Source organism: Chenopodium album, chromosome 5 (assembly GCF_948465745.1).
Source record: "Chenopodium album chromosome 5, dcCheAlbu1.1, whole genome shotgun sequence".
Lineage (NCBI taxonomy): Eukaryota > Viridiplantae > Streptophyta > Magnoliopsida > Caryophyllales > Amaranthaceae > Chenopodium > Chenopodium album.
In genome coordinates, this window is record NC_137838.1 from 33,257,473 (window position 1) to 33,271,585 (window position 14,113).

At 36.1% G+C, this 14,113-nt stretch overlaps 1 protein-coding gene across 2 annotated transcripts; it reads left to right on the forward strand.

Moving 5' to 3' along the window:
* The first annotated feature begins 6,262 nt into the window (after positions 1-6,262).
* Positions 6,263-13,625, forward strand: LOC145632057 (protein CDC73 homolog). 2 transcript variants are annotated; one of them, XM_081684328.1, is made up of 4 exons: positions 6,263-7,383; positions 8,559-8,641; positions 8,772-8,887; positions 12,371-13,625. In XM_081684328.1, the coding sequence occupies exons 1-3, from the start codon at positions 6,339-6,341 to the stop codon at positions 8,859-8,861; spliced, it is 1,218 nt and encodes a 405-aa protein (XP_081540454.1). In that variant the 5' UTR covers positions 6,263-6,338; the 3' UTR covers positions 8,862-8,887; positions 12,371-13,625. The 2 variants fall into 2 exon arrangements, with proteins under 2 accessions (XP_081540454.1, XP_081540453.1); XM_081684327.1 differs by lacking the exon at positions 12,371-13,625 and having other exon boundaries at positions 6,264-7,383; positions 8,772-9,003.
* Positions 13,626-14,113: the final 488 nt, after the last annotated feature.

Genomic DNA, 14,113 nt, shown 5'->3' on the forward strand with positions numbered 1-14,113 from the left:
AGCTGATAAACTCATTCCCTAATGAATACTCTTGGGCTTTTGAACATCAAAATTAATGTACTGTAGAATTGAAAGTAAGATATGCTAGTATTATTAAGTGTTTTAATGTTCAATATGTTTTAAATATTAGTTATGAGTTGTAAGGGTTCAATATGTTTTAAAATTACTTATGCAATGTAATGTTTAGTTTGTTTTACAAAATTCTTATGACTGAGTTGAAATGTCCAATATGATTTCAAAATGAGTTGTTAACTGAGTTGTTAACTGGGTGGATTTCAAGCCCAAAAAAACAGACATAAGAATAGCCCTATCTAATTTGATGTTCAACTTGAACAATTTGAACATTTTTTTTTGGACTCGGATAAATGTAAACCCTCAGTCATGCATGCAAGCTAAATCCCAGCCCAGTAAATCAGACAATAGCCCAAACAGATAGAAATTGTCAACATAAGAATAGCCCATCAGATAGATATTATTGGACTCCAAATACTAACAAATTTGTGCCATACACTAAAATAAATGATGTCTACATAAGGGGTACGAATTCCAAACCTTTTTTAAAATAAATGATGTCTAGATAAAACAATCATCATACATAAGATAATGAAATGGATAAGATAATGAAAATAATCTAAAACAATAAACATACCCCATTATTCAGGGTAAAATGGATACGATAGTGAAAATAATCTAAAACATGATTACAATCTGTTATCAGCTCCAAAGAAGTGGTTGCTCTTGAGATCATTATTAATGATCACATTTCTAGTAATATCTCCAAAGGCTAAGCCATTGACAAAAACCTTTTGCATTTCGTATAACAGGTCGTCAATGTTGCCAACCTGGATGAAAATTGAATAAGAAATTATCAGTGTAATAACTGGCAAACAAAATCCAAAAAAAACATCTAGTACTAACTTACATGCTTCTTAATCACTTTCAAAGTTGGGTTCCATGAAGTAGAATGTACCACATATATGTCTTCTGCATGGCCAGGTTTCACTAAAACACAAAGAGTAGACAGCGCAGCAGATGCCATAAGTGATTCACCTTGAACCTTAATCATATAAATGATTCAGTTACACAAGAGTTCGAATATAACACAACAATTTATATGGATTTAAGAGGACAGTGGATAGTAAAGTTAAAGGGGTACCTCAGATAAAATTGCCAAGTACGCACAACACTGAGTATGTAAAAACCCAGCTAATAAGGGACCCGAACCAATACCCCCTGAAAACAGGACTACCTCAGCCCCCGCCAGCGACGAGTATAATAAGGGACCCGTTTCCGAACCATATTCCATAGCATGCATCAACCTCAAGACCTTTTGCACCGGATGACCAATAATATAGTTAGACATCTTAAGCTCAATATCAATCACCTTAAAATATCATGCACTTACTAACCCTTGATGTAACTGAATGTAGCATGGACAAAGCATCAACAGATATCCACCTAAAAATGTAATGTAAATTTCAGCAAAAGTTACATGAAGTACAAATAAATGTCTTCACAAAATAAATTAAAACCAGATAATTTTACTTCAAATACCTTTTCAGCATATCAATTTTGACCGATGACACATCATAAGTGTTCATCACAACCATATTCTCTTCACCAGGATGATTGATTCCCTTATCCCCTTTAACATCAACCGGGTCAATAGATCCATCACTTGGAGTACTCACATTCTGCACATTCGTTCTCTTAGGACACTTTTTCGTGGACCATTACTCCTATAACAAACACTAGCACTGGGACAGACATGAACCTGTTACATCATACATAATTGACATAAACCAATTGACAAATTTAAGATATACACACTAGAACTAAAATAGCTATTACACCCCTTACCCTTTTCAACCCCTCATCTGGGGGCCCATTTGTATCCCTTGCTTCACAAGGATGCATTTCACCATATGCAACATCCAAAGTCTAGAATAACAAAACAGAATACATCCACATCACACTTGATAACATAATAACATATAAATAAATACCCAAATAAATACCATAATAACATATAAATAGGTATACAACTTCTGCTCACCCCAAGCTTTCCAAAATCACCAGCATTTGGGAAACGATCTTCTACAACTGCCTTATGTATTTGTTCCATCTTCCAAACCTCCAACCGCGGGAAAAAACCCCACTGCATAGGATGTATGTTTACCCGATCCAAATACATTACCTGTATCAAACAAGTTGGCATGCAAAACCACTATCAAACATGTGTTCAACAAAAATAACAACCAATACAACATTTAAATCACATACCACAATGTATATAAGGCAACCTCCACACCCACTAGCATAGCCACATGAGTAAAACCGACGTGCAAACATTGCAACACTATCCATGAGCTTCTTCAAAACTAGGCTGCACCAATCATATTCGGCAGCTTTTGCCGCACAAGTTAATGATGGTACTAAGTCAGCAGCCAATCTAGATGACTGATTAGGACATAACAACATCTCTAGTGCCAACAACAAGAAGATAGTCTTGAACTCTTCCGCCTGATCTTTCTCCCATTTTCCCTCAACCCGGGCAATCAAATCAGCATTAACTTGAATACCCTCAAATATGTACTCACGGCCAGTTCTAGTAGACTTAGTTTTCCAGGTTTTACCATACCTATCCATAATACTTCTCACCCTTTCCAACAATTCACTATCCAATGTTTGGTATGTGGGAACAGGAAGTCCACCATTGGGAATACCAAGGACCCAATGCACTTGATTTTGGGATAGCCTAAACACTCTACCATCTCTACTAGTAAGAGTACAGTTGAAGGGATCTATACGAGTCATCAACCAGTAAGCCAACTGTCTTGGGAGGTTAATTTCTCCTATTTTTAACAGACCATCAAACCCCATTTCACAAACCCACCCCTTCCTTTGCTAGTCAAACTTTTGGCATATCCTACCAAACGACTCTACGCGACAACTTGTATTAGCTGGCTGTAACAGTTAAACATAACAAGCAACAAGTATAAATGTACAACTCACCCCTCCATCCAAAATACTACAACTAGAAATATGCAATTAAGGACTTACCCTACAAGTTTCCTTCACATGTCTTTGCAACACTTCACTTTCTCCTTTCACTCGACCACCGACTGTTAAGGAATCATCCTACAAGATCAAGCCACTGCATAAGCCCCATTATTATATTATGTTCTAATCAACAAAGAAAAACTATTTATTACCTTGAATACCTCTGGAGAAAGCTTCTTCATGGTACGTCCTGCTCCTATTCCATCCTAAAATGAAAATTAATTTGACATTAGCTAAACAAACTGTGGGGGGAAACTGTCTACTCCATGTATGAGGTTCTAGATAAACTATACCTTTTCATTATTCAGACTGCTACACATTTTGCGCTTCCTGAACCCTCCCTCCATTTATTAACACAATGGTTGCCTCTAGTAATTGTTAGTTTAATTGTTAGTTATCAATCTAACTAACCATTTCAATTCAATGTGAAATTTCCATCAATTAACAGTTACTACAATTTGACAATAAGCTCAAATCAATTCATTTCAATTCAATGTCAAATTTCATCAATAAGCTCAAATCAATTCATTTCAATTTAATGTCAAATTTCATCAATAAGCTCATATCAATTCATTTCAATTCAATGTCAAATTTCATCAATTACCTCAATTCAATTCAACTTAATAGTCAATGTCAAATTTCATCAATTACCTCAATTCAATTCACAATTGCCAGACTAACTAGAAATTCAATTCATATGTACAAAACAATTCATAATTAGAAAGCCCAATTCATGCCCGATTCATGACACAATTCATAAACTGAACCCTAATTTACAATTACCAATCTAACTAACACTTCAATTCAAATGTACAACACTAACCTAGAATCGAGCTAAACAACATCGATGCAAACCTCACCTTGTACAACCCTAGCAGTAGATTGCTTGCATCCTACAGCCGGATCTTTCAATTGGTTAATTGAATCAGTACCACCGCAGTAGTCGCCCACTTCAAAACAACCAAGTAACCAAGACGCCTAGTACCACCGCAGTAGTCGCCCACTTCAACTCACGAGCTTCCCCAGTATTCACGAACAACCAAGTCGAAATGATATTGTTAAATTTACAAAATGGCAAAAACGGTGTTATTGTTAACGGAACGGGTTAACATCCAACACTGTTTTTCGAACTATCCGTCCAAGTTAACGTCGTTAGCCTCCAGTTAGACGACTTTTTGTGCTGGACTTTTTTACCCTCACTAAAGTGGGCGAAATGTCTTGCATACCCCCATATAAACGCTTCTCATTTATATGGCACTAGAGTGTACCCGTGCAAAATGCACGGGATATATAAGAAAAAATATATTTAAAATATAAAAAGTTGATTTTGATGTTGTAATTTAGACTTGAGCTGTAATGGTCGGTTTTGGATTGGTCGGTTCTGTTGAATCCTAATTAGCTTTATTAATAATCGTATTAATAATGTGATGACACCTGTTGTGCTATACTGAAATATGATATTCTATGCTTTAATTGCTTAGAAGATAAAAAAACAGGGTCTTACTCTTTTATGTCGGTGGTCACGCAATGCTATTTTGAAGTTAACCTTTTCAAAGTTATAGAGGTTACCCATTCAGTGTTATAGGGGTTACTCGTGTTACTTGGTTAGTGTCATATGAGTTAGTGTCTTGCTCTAGGAGTTACATACTTTGTTCTGTTGCAAGTAGTTATTCGCTGAGGCCAGTTCCACAAAAACGTGTTGTACATTTTTTTTTTTTTGCTTTTGATGATTAAAGAAACGGAAAACGTTTGGAGGGTAGTCCCTAAAAAAATGCATGTAATTGAAGGCTTGAGGATTTATAGTACTATAGTGAATGGTTGATAACGAAACTGTATACTCGTGGTAATGCATGACATATATTATACTATGTACCAAAAAAATAGTCGTAAAACAAAGTGAAATTTTAGTACGTAGAGTTTAAAAAAAAGTGAAATGTTGGGGATTTTGAGTGCTACAGTGAATTATATGTGGAGATATATATTGTATTGTAAAATAGTAAAAGTGAAAGTGAATTATTTATTTATTTTTATATCTAAAATTTAGAGAATTAAAAGTTATTGACAAAAAAAAAAATAAAAAATAAAAAATAAAAAAATAAGGGTTTGTTTGGCATTGCTATGGTTTTCTGTTTTTTGGTTTTTTGTTTTATAAAAGTATATGATATGTGTCCCATAATGAATCAAAAATTATATAAACTTATTAAAATTATGATAATTTTGAAAACTGACAACAGAAAAGTGGAAACACCTTTTTGTTGTTTCCTGTTTTTGGTTTTTGGTTTTCAAAAAAACAGAAAACTAAAAACAAAAATTGATGCCAAACAAGCCCTAAGGTAGTTATTTTCCTCCAAAAAAATAGTGGAAGTTAGAGAAGAAATTATCAAAAAAAAAAAAAAAAAAAAAATTAGAATGCTTAGAATTGCTCCATTCAAGAATTAAAGTGATATGAATAAAAGTTGGAAAAAAAAAACTCAATGTCATTAATAATTTTTCCTCCTTTTTGCACTTTCCTTTTTTTTTTTTTTTTTTTTTTTTTACCAAATTTAAATGACTTCCATTTTATAAGCTACAATAATACTTATTTCTATTTTGACAACATATCTAATCCAATCATACCAATTAATATTTTTTTTTTTTAACATATATTCTATATACTTTAATCTTTTAGTTACAAGTATACAAACATAGATTAAAAATAAGGTATTAAATATATCATTGTCCAAGATTATTATTATAATATTAAGGAGTATCAATTTTTTCCTCCAAGCTCCAACATTAATCGTTATGCAATGTGATTATTAAAATCAAAATAAAAACCGCTACTACTCACTATAAATACATTTTAAAAAAGTTGATTATGGAATACTAATTATCCTAAAGTAATATAAATCAACTAAATTTTCATTTAATGCCGGTCAAAGTGTGGCAACAAAAATATAAAGGACAAATGTATCTGAGTTCATATACGGGTACTAACCTTTACGCATTTGGTATAAATTAAAATTCAAGTTATTTTGTGACAAATATTTTTTTTGAATAAATTGTTAAATTAACGACCATTCTTCATTCTCCTCAAAAATAAAAATAAAAAATAAAAAAAATAAATAAAAACCATTCTTTATAATTTTTGTTGTATAGTTTAATTATAACCGTGCATGACACGGGACTTAACCGACTATATTAGATATTAACAAGGCTTTTCTTAAATAGTCTCACCTTCAACTTCAAATTCCCTCCACTTCACTACCACCTCTCTCTCTTTCTCGCAGTCTTCCATGGATCCTCTGTCAGCGCTGCGAGATTACACCATTCGAGGCGACCTAGACAAAATCCTCCGAGTCGGAGACGAATTCCGATTCTCAACTCACTACTCTTTTCCCTGTAAATCCGAAACTGCTTATCGTTCTAAGCAAGGTAATCTCTACACTCTCGAAACCCTAGTTTTCTTCATCAAAAATCGCCATATCAAGCAACCTGAGTACATCAAAAATTCCACCAATCAAGGGATTCCTCCTGTCACCTACGTCGATCGGAAGCCTCTCCTTGATTATCTTGAAGGCCGGGTTTCGTCGTCTGAAGCTATTCAGTTTGTTCTGCCGAATCCGACCGATGTTGAGGAGTATCGGCCCGATGATCCCCAGTTCTTTAATTCGATTCCGAACAACAATGGGGTGAGTAATTTGGGAATTGAGGATGATTCTGAAATTAGGGTTTCGGAGGAGGGGGGTGGGGGTGGTGGTGAGGGGGTTGATTTGATGGGGTTGATAAGGGCGAGTGAGAAGCCGCTTCGGGATCGAAACGCTGTGTTGCAGGTTCGTAACCGCGATTTTTATGGTATATATGTTGGGGCGTTGAGGAGGGAGCAGGAGAAGCCGCAGCAGAGGAAGGAGGCGAATGTGGGTGGGAATAAAGGGCGGCCTTTAGGTGGGGAGAAGGATGAAGGGTTTCATTCGGGGCCAAAAGCGAAGATGCTTAAAGGTGGGGGAAAGATTGGGGAAGGGGTGCCTATTATTTTGGTGCCTAGTGCTTCTACTACTTTGATTACTATTTATAATGTGAAGGAGTTTTTGGAGGATGGTGTTTTTATACCTACCGATGTTAAGATGAAGCAGATGAAGGGGCCGAAGCCGGAATGTGTCACGGTTCAGAAGAAGTTTAGTAGGGATAAGGATAAGGTCATGACTGCTTATGAGGTTAGGGATAAACCCTCGACCTTGAAGGCCGATGATTGGGACCGTGTTGTGGCGGTTTTTGTGCTTGGGAAAGAATGGCAGTTTAAAGATTGGCCCTTCAAAGACCATGTTGAGATATTTAATAAGAGTAAGCTGCCAAAACTTTGATCTGATTTTCTGATGATCACATTGTTTTCTGAAGTGTTGTGGATTGACTTTGTAGCTGTTGTAGCTTGTTTCATATGGTTATTTGATGCTGATATATGTGTCACACAATTGTTTGTTATGTTTGCATTACTTTGTTGTGTAAGTAGAAATACTACGTTTACGTTGTAAGATTTTTTTTGAAAAGCTCTACTAGAACCTTATACTTTGGTTTCCTCTTGGAATCATTTGATCAAATACCGCGGTATATATTGAGACACATGTGGGACTTATTGTGTTGGACTGTAGGATACGAGCTTAGGTTGAATGTATAGAATTAAGCTATTGGAAAGTTGGTAACATTTTAAATGCTGAGGGGAAGAACATTGACTGATTCCATGTCAATTTGGTGTGATTGCTCAGAGATTTTTCCTGTAAGAGTTAAGAGTAATAATGATGATATCTAAGAGAAATAGGTTTGGATAAGCTGTAGTAATACAACCTTGGTAATGTTTTGGTTTTCGCTCAAAGTAGTTTGATTAAATACTGGGGTTGGTGTGGTATGTATTGAGACACATGTGGGACTTATTGTGTAGGATCTAAGTTTTTATGTTGAAAGTGTAGGTTTAGAAACTTAAGCTAAATGGTAACTTAATAAGATTTTAACTATTGAGGATTTTAGGGGAAGAACATTGGCAAATTTATTTTCAATTTGGTGTAATTGCTCAGTGATGTTTTCATTAAGAGTTTAGATTAATAATGATGATTTCTGAGAGAACTCGGGTTGGGAAAGCTCTAGTACTGCAGCCCTTGGCAATGTTGATGAATTTGAAAGGTTTTTTAAAATGGTTAATTCTTGCTTTTTTATTGAAACTCTTCATATCTAAAATGTTTTTTTTTTCTTGTCAAAAAATAAAAAAAATGTTGTTTTTTCTTGTTTACATTTCAGCGCAGGGATGCAACTGAATTGTTAAAAGAGTCAAAATATGATTTCAAGCTTTCAGATCAAATCATTGCATTAATACAATGTTTAACACTAAAGCATTTAAGTTTGACAGCTTCCACTGTTTAGTTTGGAGTAACAAGTTAGAGTCGGTTATCTGTAGTTATTTTAATATTATTGCTTGGGCATTGGATCAGTTTTTATTTCTGGCCTAATTTTGACTGTGTATTTGACAGTCATAGGTTTCTACATGCGATTTGAGGATGATAGTATAGAATCTGCAAAGGTTGTGAAACAATGGAATGTAAAAATAATCTCGGTAAGTTGGACCTTGCCTTTGGTTCCTTCCATATGCATATGTTTATGTTCATATTCTTGTTGGTGGGTCAATAGACTCGATACTAGTGTATCATTTCTAATCTCACAAAGATTTAAATTTATTGATACAGATAAGCAAAAATAAACGACATCAGGATAGGGCAGCAGCTCTTGAAGTATGGGGAAAGTTAGAAGAATTTGTAGCACGATCACGTTCTTGAGGCTATCTTATATGTGAAAAGTTCTTGTAAGCTCTTTTGGCAACTTTTTTGGCCTCCTTGTTTTTTTGAGAGTTAAACTTTAAATGACAGGAATTGAGATCCTTAGATTGCATTTATGGATATTATGAGTCTTTTAATTGAATCTGTATGCCGTATGACTCTACATAATGACTTAAGTTTTGCTGTTGGCATTTTTTGTGCTCTTTAGTATATTTGTGCTGTTGCGAGAGCTATATTTTAGTTGATTTCGTTAAGTAGCGAATTTTTTTCTATGTTCATAGGATAGGATATTTTACCTTCTATGTCAAATTTAATTGAGCCTTGTAAATCCTTACAATCCTCTCTTGCTATCAATCAATCAATCAATCAATCAAAGCCTTAATCCCAAAAGTGGGGTCGGCTAACATGAACCAAATTTGATAATCCTCTCTTGCTATATGCAATTTAATTTTTGTTTTTTAAATAAGAAAAATTAATATGAATAATCTCAACTATGGGAGTTCTTCTCATTTATTCTCAATTGTTGAATAACCTTACTGTCCCCTCCATTGCCACCGACAACTTACTATCACCCTACAATTCTCTGTTAGGTTTGTCCCATCTGGGAGCTGGATGGATTTCTGTCATGTGGGGCTGTTTTTGGGGTCGACTAGATGATTTATAAGGTGGGCAAGGTAGTTTTATGGTGTGAGTTAATTGCTTAATGAGTGTGTTTGATGTTGGGGTGGGTAGGTTGATTTCAAGGTGGTTATGGTGGCTTTGGGGGGCGGGGGTGCTTGGAAGTAGAATGGGTGGTGGTGTTCAGGGCGATCTTGATGGGGCTTTTAGGGTGGTGTTGGTTGGATGACGACATTGATGGCGGTTGGGAGGTTGATAGTTATTGAGGTGTCTAGGGTGTGAGTTATGGAGGTGGACAGGGTGGGCTGGTTAGGTTGGTGGGTCAGTTGGTGCAGCAGGCTGGTGAAAGTGGGAGGGGCAGGATGTGCATTGGGCTAGTGGGGCGATCTGATGCGGTGGGTTAAGGATGGTCAGGTGGGGAGGAGAGGAGAATGAAGGAAAGCAGAGGAAGAGGCTTAGAATTTGAAAATCTTTTACCAGTTCTACAAGTCACATATCGCTGAATAATTTGGTTTAAACAATAGATGGGATTAAAATGTGAAGACCACTGATGATTATACCTGTTAATCTTTACATAAAATAATACAAATGGATGTAGATTTTATGATTATGCTTTCAAACAGGATATAAATATTTGCATTAGGATTTAGGAAAATAATGTGATCTTTTCAGTAAGACCTATATATAAATGGAGTTGTGTAAGCTACTTTCTGAATAGAATTTCTTTAGTAGAATAAGTGTAATGTAGGTAGAGTAGCTATATAAAGCTGAGATATTTTATTACTCAATTTCCTTTCCTAGTCTGAAGAAGTGTTGATATTCCTAGATGTCAAGTTGAAGTAGTATATTCGAGGGGTTATTTCAGTAGAATGTTCTCTGGATGAATTTCTAAATCTCTAGTACAAGTGCCAAATGGTTGGAACTGTTTGGTGCTTTTATTGTCTCACATCAATATATAATTTAATTTTCCAATTTGAACATTGTATGCTTGCCATCAAGTATCATACGTAATAATGCAGCTCATGAACAGAAATATAGATCAATCCAAAGTGTGCTGAATTGGTGATGACATCAAAATGTAGTTTTTCATAAGCCACAAAGAAACACATGAAAGTGTAGTTACAAATGGAAGCGTGAGGTTCAAGGTGGTTTCTCTACCACATCCGTAAGATTCTTTTTGATAACCCCAAAAGGAAAGTCAAGAGAAAATAATGTATATTTTGACCAAAGACTCTCACTTCCAAAGTAGTGGAATATGGAAAATTTGTGAACAACTAATTGACATAGTTGCCGTATTACTTCCTCCGCTTCTTTGTAGTTGCATCATTTTCCTAAAACAGAAGTTTCAAATTAGTTGCATTCCTTTCCTTTTTAGCTAATAAACTCTCTGTATCTCTTTCCTTTCCCATGGGTTCATTTTTTATTCTCTCTATCTCTCTCATCTCCAAAAATTGCCTAGGATTCCGCAACTTGCAAAGTGATGAAACTTAAAACAATGGAGGAAGTGTTTATTTTGGGTCGTGGCACTACCCTATGATGGTTTCTGTCCAATTATTTGTCTATGGGTCCACTTCTAACATTTGACTTTTTCTTTCATTTGGTTTACATGACAACGAATGAATTTTGATTATATCTCTTCTCATACTCATACTCGTCACATGCTTAATTACAAGGGTAAAGGAAGGATTTAAAGTGCATCTTCAAAGAAGGCCAAAACACCTCATCCCATGCAAAAGAAAAGGATTAAATTCACACTTTAAATTTTCAATTTAAGGGATTAGAATTAACATTGGGGTTTGTCAATTGGATGTGATTGGGGGCAAAATGTGTGTACTTAGGGGGAATTTTGAAGCAATACTGTCTTTTCTTATTGCCAAAAATTAATAAAAAGTTAATATTAGGTAGTTTGTTTATAAAAACAAACATATATGGTAGTTGCTTCAATAAATAGTGTTAAGTAGCTCACAAAAATTTTCCGATTTTATTTGGAGTTTATCAACTTTGAGTGGCTGGATTTATCTTCTCGCCACACTTGTATGCTATAGTCGTAATCATGTTTAAGGCTTTTTACTCCCTTGTGAATTATGGCTAATGGTGTTTGTTAGTCGTAGTTAAGGGCTTGGAGGACCACATCTTCTGCCTCCGGATGGTAGATCCTATTATCTTAAAAGATTTGACATCCCCTTAAATTTGAGTGTTACTTTCAGTTGCTTCTAAATTTGTGGCAAATTTTTGCACTCTATTCCATTGTGGGAGACTGGGAGGCTGCTTTACAGCATTTGTTAGATCCTTGTGGTTAGGTAGGATAGCATACGGAGATTGATGGGGATGATGGATCAGAGGTTACTTGCCTCAGGATTTCTTTTTAGGGTAGGTGAGTGGTGCACCTGCCACCCGGGCAGTGGTTTTCTCATGACAGGGGCAATGTATAAAAAAGCTCAAGGCGCACTGAGGCTAGAAGGGTTATGCAGCGCCTAGGTGCGCCTAAGGCGCGCCTCAATGCGCCTCTTTGAAGTGAGGCGCACTGAGGCGAGCAGTTAAAATATTGGCAGAAATTTGCTTCAGGTGCGCCTAACCTGCGCCTAACCAAATGCGCCTCGCCCAGACCAAGTTAAGCGCTTACCCCATTTTGCCTTGCGCCTCAGCGCCAACTCGCCAAGGCGCGCTTTTTTAAACACTGGACAGGGGCTGTGGCAGGGGAATGTACTGTCTTTTTCTTTTTGTCATTGTAGCTGAATTGCTGGATAAGTTGTTTAGTAGGGAGTGTCTTAAGGACTATTGGAGGATTTTTGAGTGTGGAGAAGAAGTCCAGGTGTCCCATTTTCAGTGATATTATTTTGTTTTAGCTCAGAGATTGATATTTTATTAAGAGGGTGCTCACAATTTTGCAGATCATCAAGTTGATTTCAGGGTTAAAGATAAACTATTCTGAATGTGGCCTAGCTATTCTGGAGTTTGCTGCTTTACCGTGGTGTGAAATCCAGACTTTATCAGTTATTTGGGTGTTGCCTTTTGGAGGCAATCCTTTTTTGAAGCCTTTCAGGAACCTTTTGATACTAGAATTTTAGCAGTATTGGATGTTTTCAAAGGTTTTTGGAGAGATCCTTGAGGCAATCTAGCTTGCTCTGCATTCCTCTTTACTAGCTCTCACCTTTTGTGGTTTCAGTCGAGGCTGTGAATAGTATCAACAAACTTTTAAACTGGTGAGTGAAGAGACCATCTTGTGCTGATTTGGTGTGTCTTACCAGGAAGGAGGTTTAGGTTCTAAAAATATAGCTCTTGAAGGAAAGTGGTTTTGGCATTTTGTTATCAAGAGCAATTATATGTTACTTTATAATGGGTGAGATCTCTTCAGGCTGATCATATCTGCTCATTTGTCAGAATTAAAATTGGGATTGTCCTGATTATATGATATTGGGAAGATGTTTGGAGTACGGAGCAACTATTTTGTGTATGTTCTTGATTATATAAGTTTGTCCAAACTATATGTTTGGGAATTTCCCTTACAGGGGCATCTTAATGATAAGGCAATTAATGATTGTACTGCAATTGTATTGTGAGTTTGTGACTAATTGATCATAAAATTAAGCTGGAATGTTTGGAATAATAGTGTGAAGATTATGTGCTGCTGCAGCCTACCCTTTACTCTTCTTGATGGTTAAGTCTGCGGACTTATGTAGGAATCTGGCTAGTTTACAGCTTTTGTTTGGTTGATGTTGAGAACCAATGAAGAACCTCAACTGTACAGATTATGTGTCACACTGGCACTTGCTAGTTGATTGCAGCACTTCAATGGCTTTGATGAGTTTTGAGAAATGTAAGAATGCATGGTAACGACAACAGTGTGTTGGTGAAACGCTGCGTAATGCTATTCTTGGTGGTCCTATCTATTGAGGATACCTTGGAACATGAATATGTAGTTTGGCCACAGAGGAGTTGTTCTGGGTTATTTAGAGCCCCATGTTCAATGCGAGTCCTGCCATTGGTGAATGGTTTAGGATTCATTGCTGAAATATCAATTTATCTGTTAGGAACAACATTTTTGCGTTATGTAAGGACGCTATGTAAAAAAAATGTGTCAGGACTCAGGAAGGGCCATTCTAATGCTATCACACTGCATTACTGTGAAATTTTGCAGTTTTGTTATTTTTTGGCGCAATCAGTTTTCCATTGTCTTCTATAGGCACTGTTGCATTTTGGAATCATCAGAGCAACCTTTATGAGTTCTGTTTCTGCCCTTCATGTAGAAGCTGTTTTCTCACATAAGCAGGGCTGGCCTCATCTTCTCTTGACTATGGTTACCATTTTAAACTTATTCTGGTCGGACGCTGGTTTGATGTTTTTCATTATAGATTTTCAGGTAGAGCAGGAATGGTGGACAACTGATCTCTTTTGTGTTATTTATTGTAATTCAAAGGCGAATATAGTTGAAGCAAGTAAACAACAAATGCAGGCTATAATCATAAAGGGACAAATACTAAAAGATCAGGAAGAGGAATGCAAGGATATTAGGATCTTTATTTCTGGGGAAATGATCTCTGCACCAAGTTTGATATACGCATGACACACCCCAAGTCCTAAGTTCATGAGGAGTGGTTTGCGTAAAAGTGGAGCACAGAAATTTGAAATGGTGT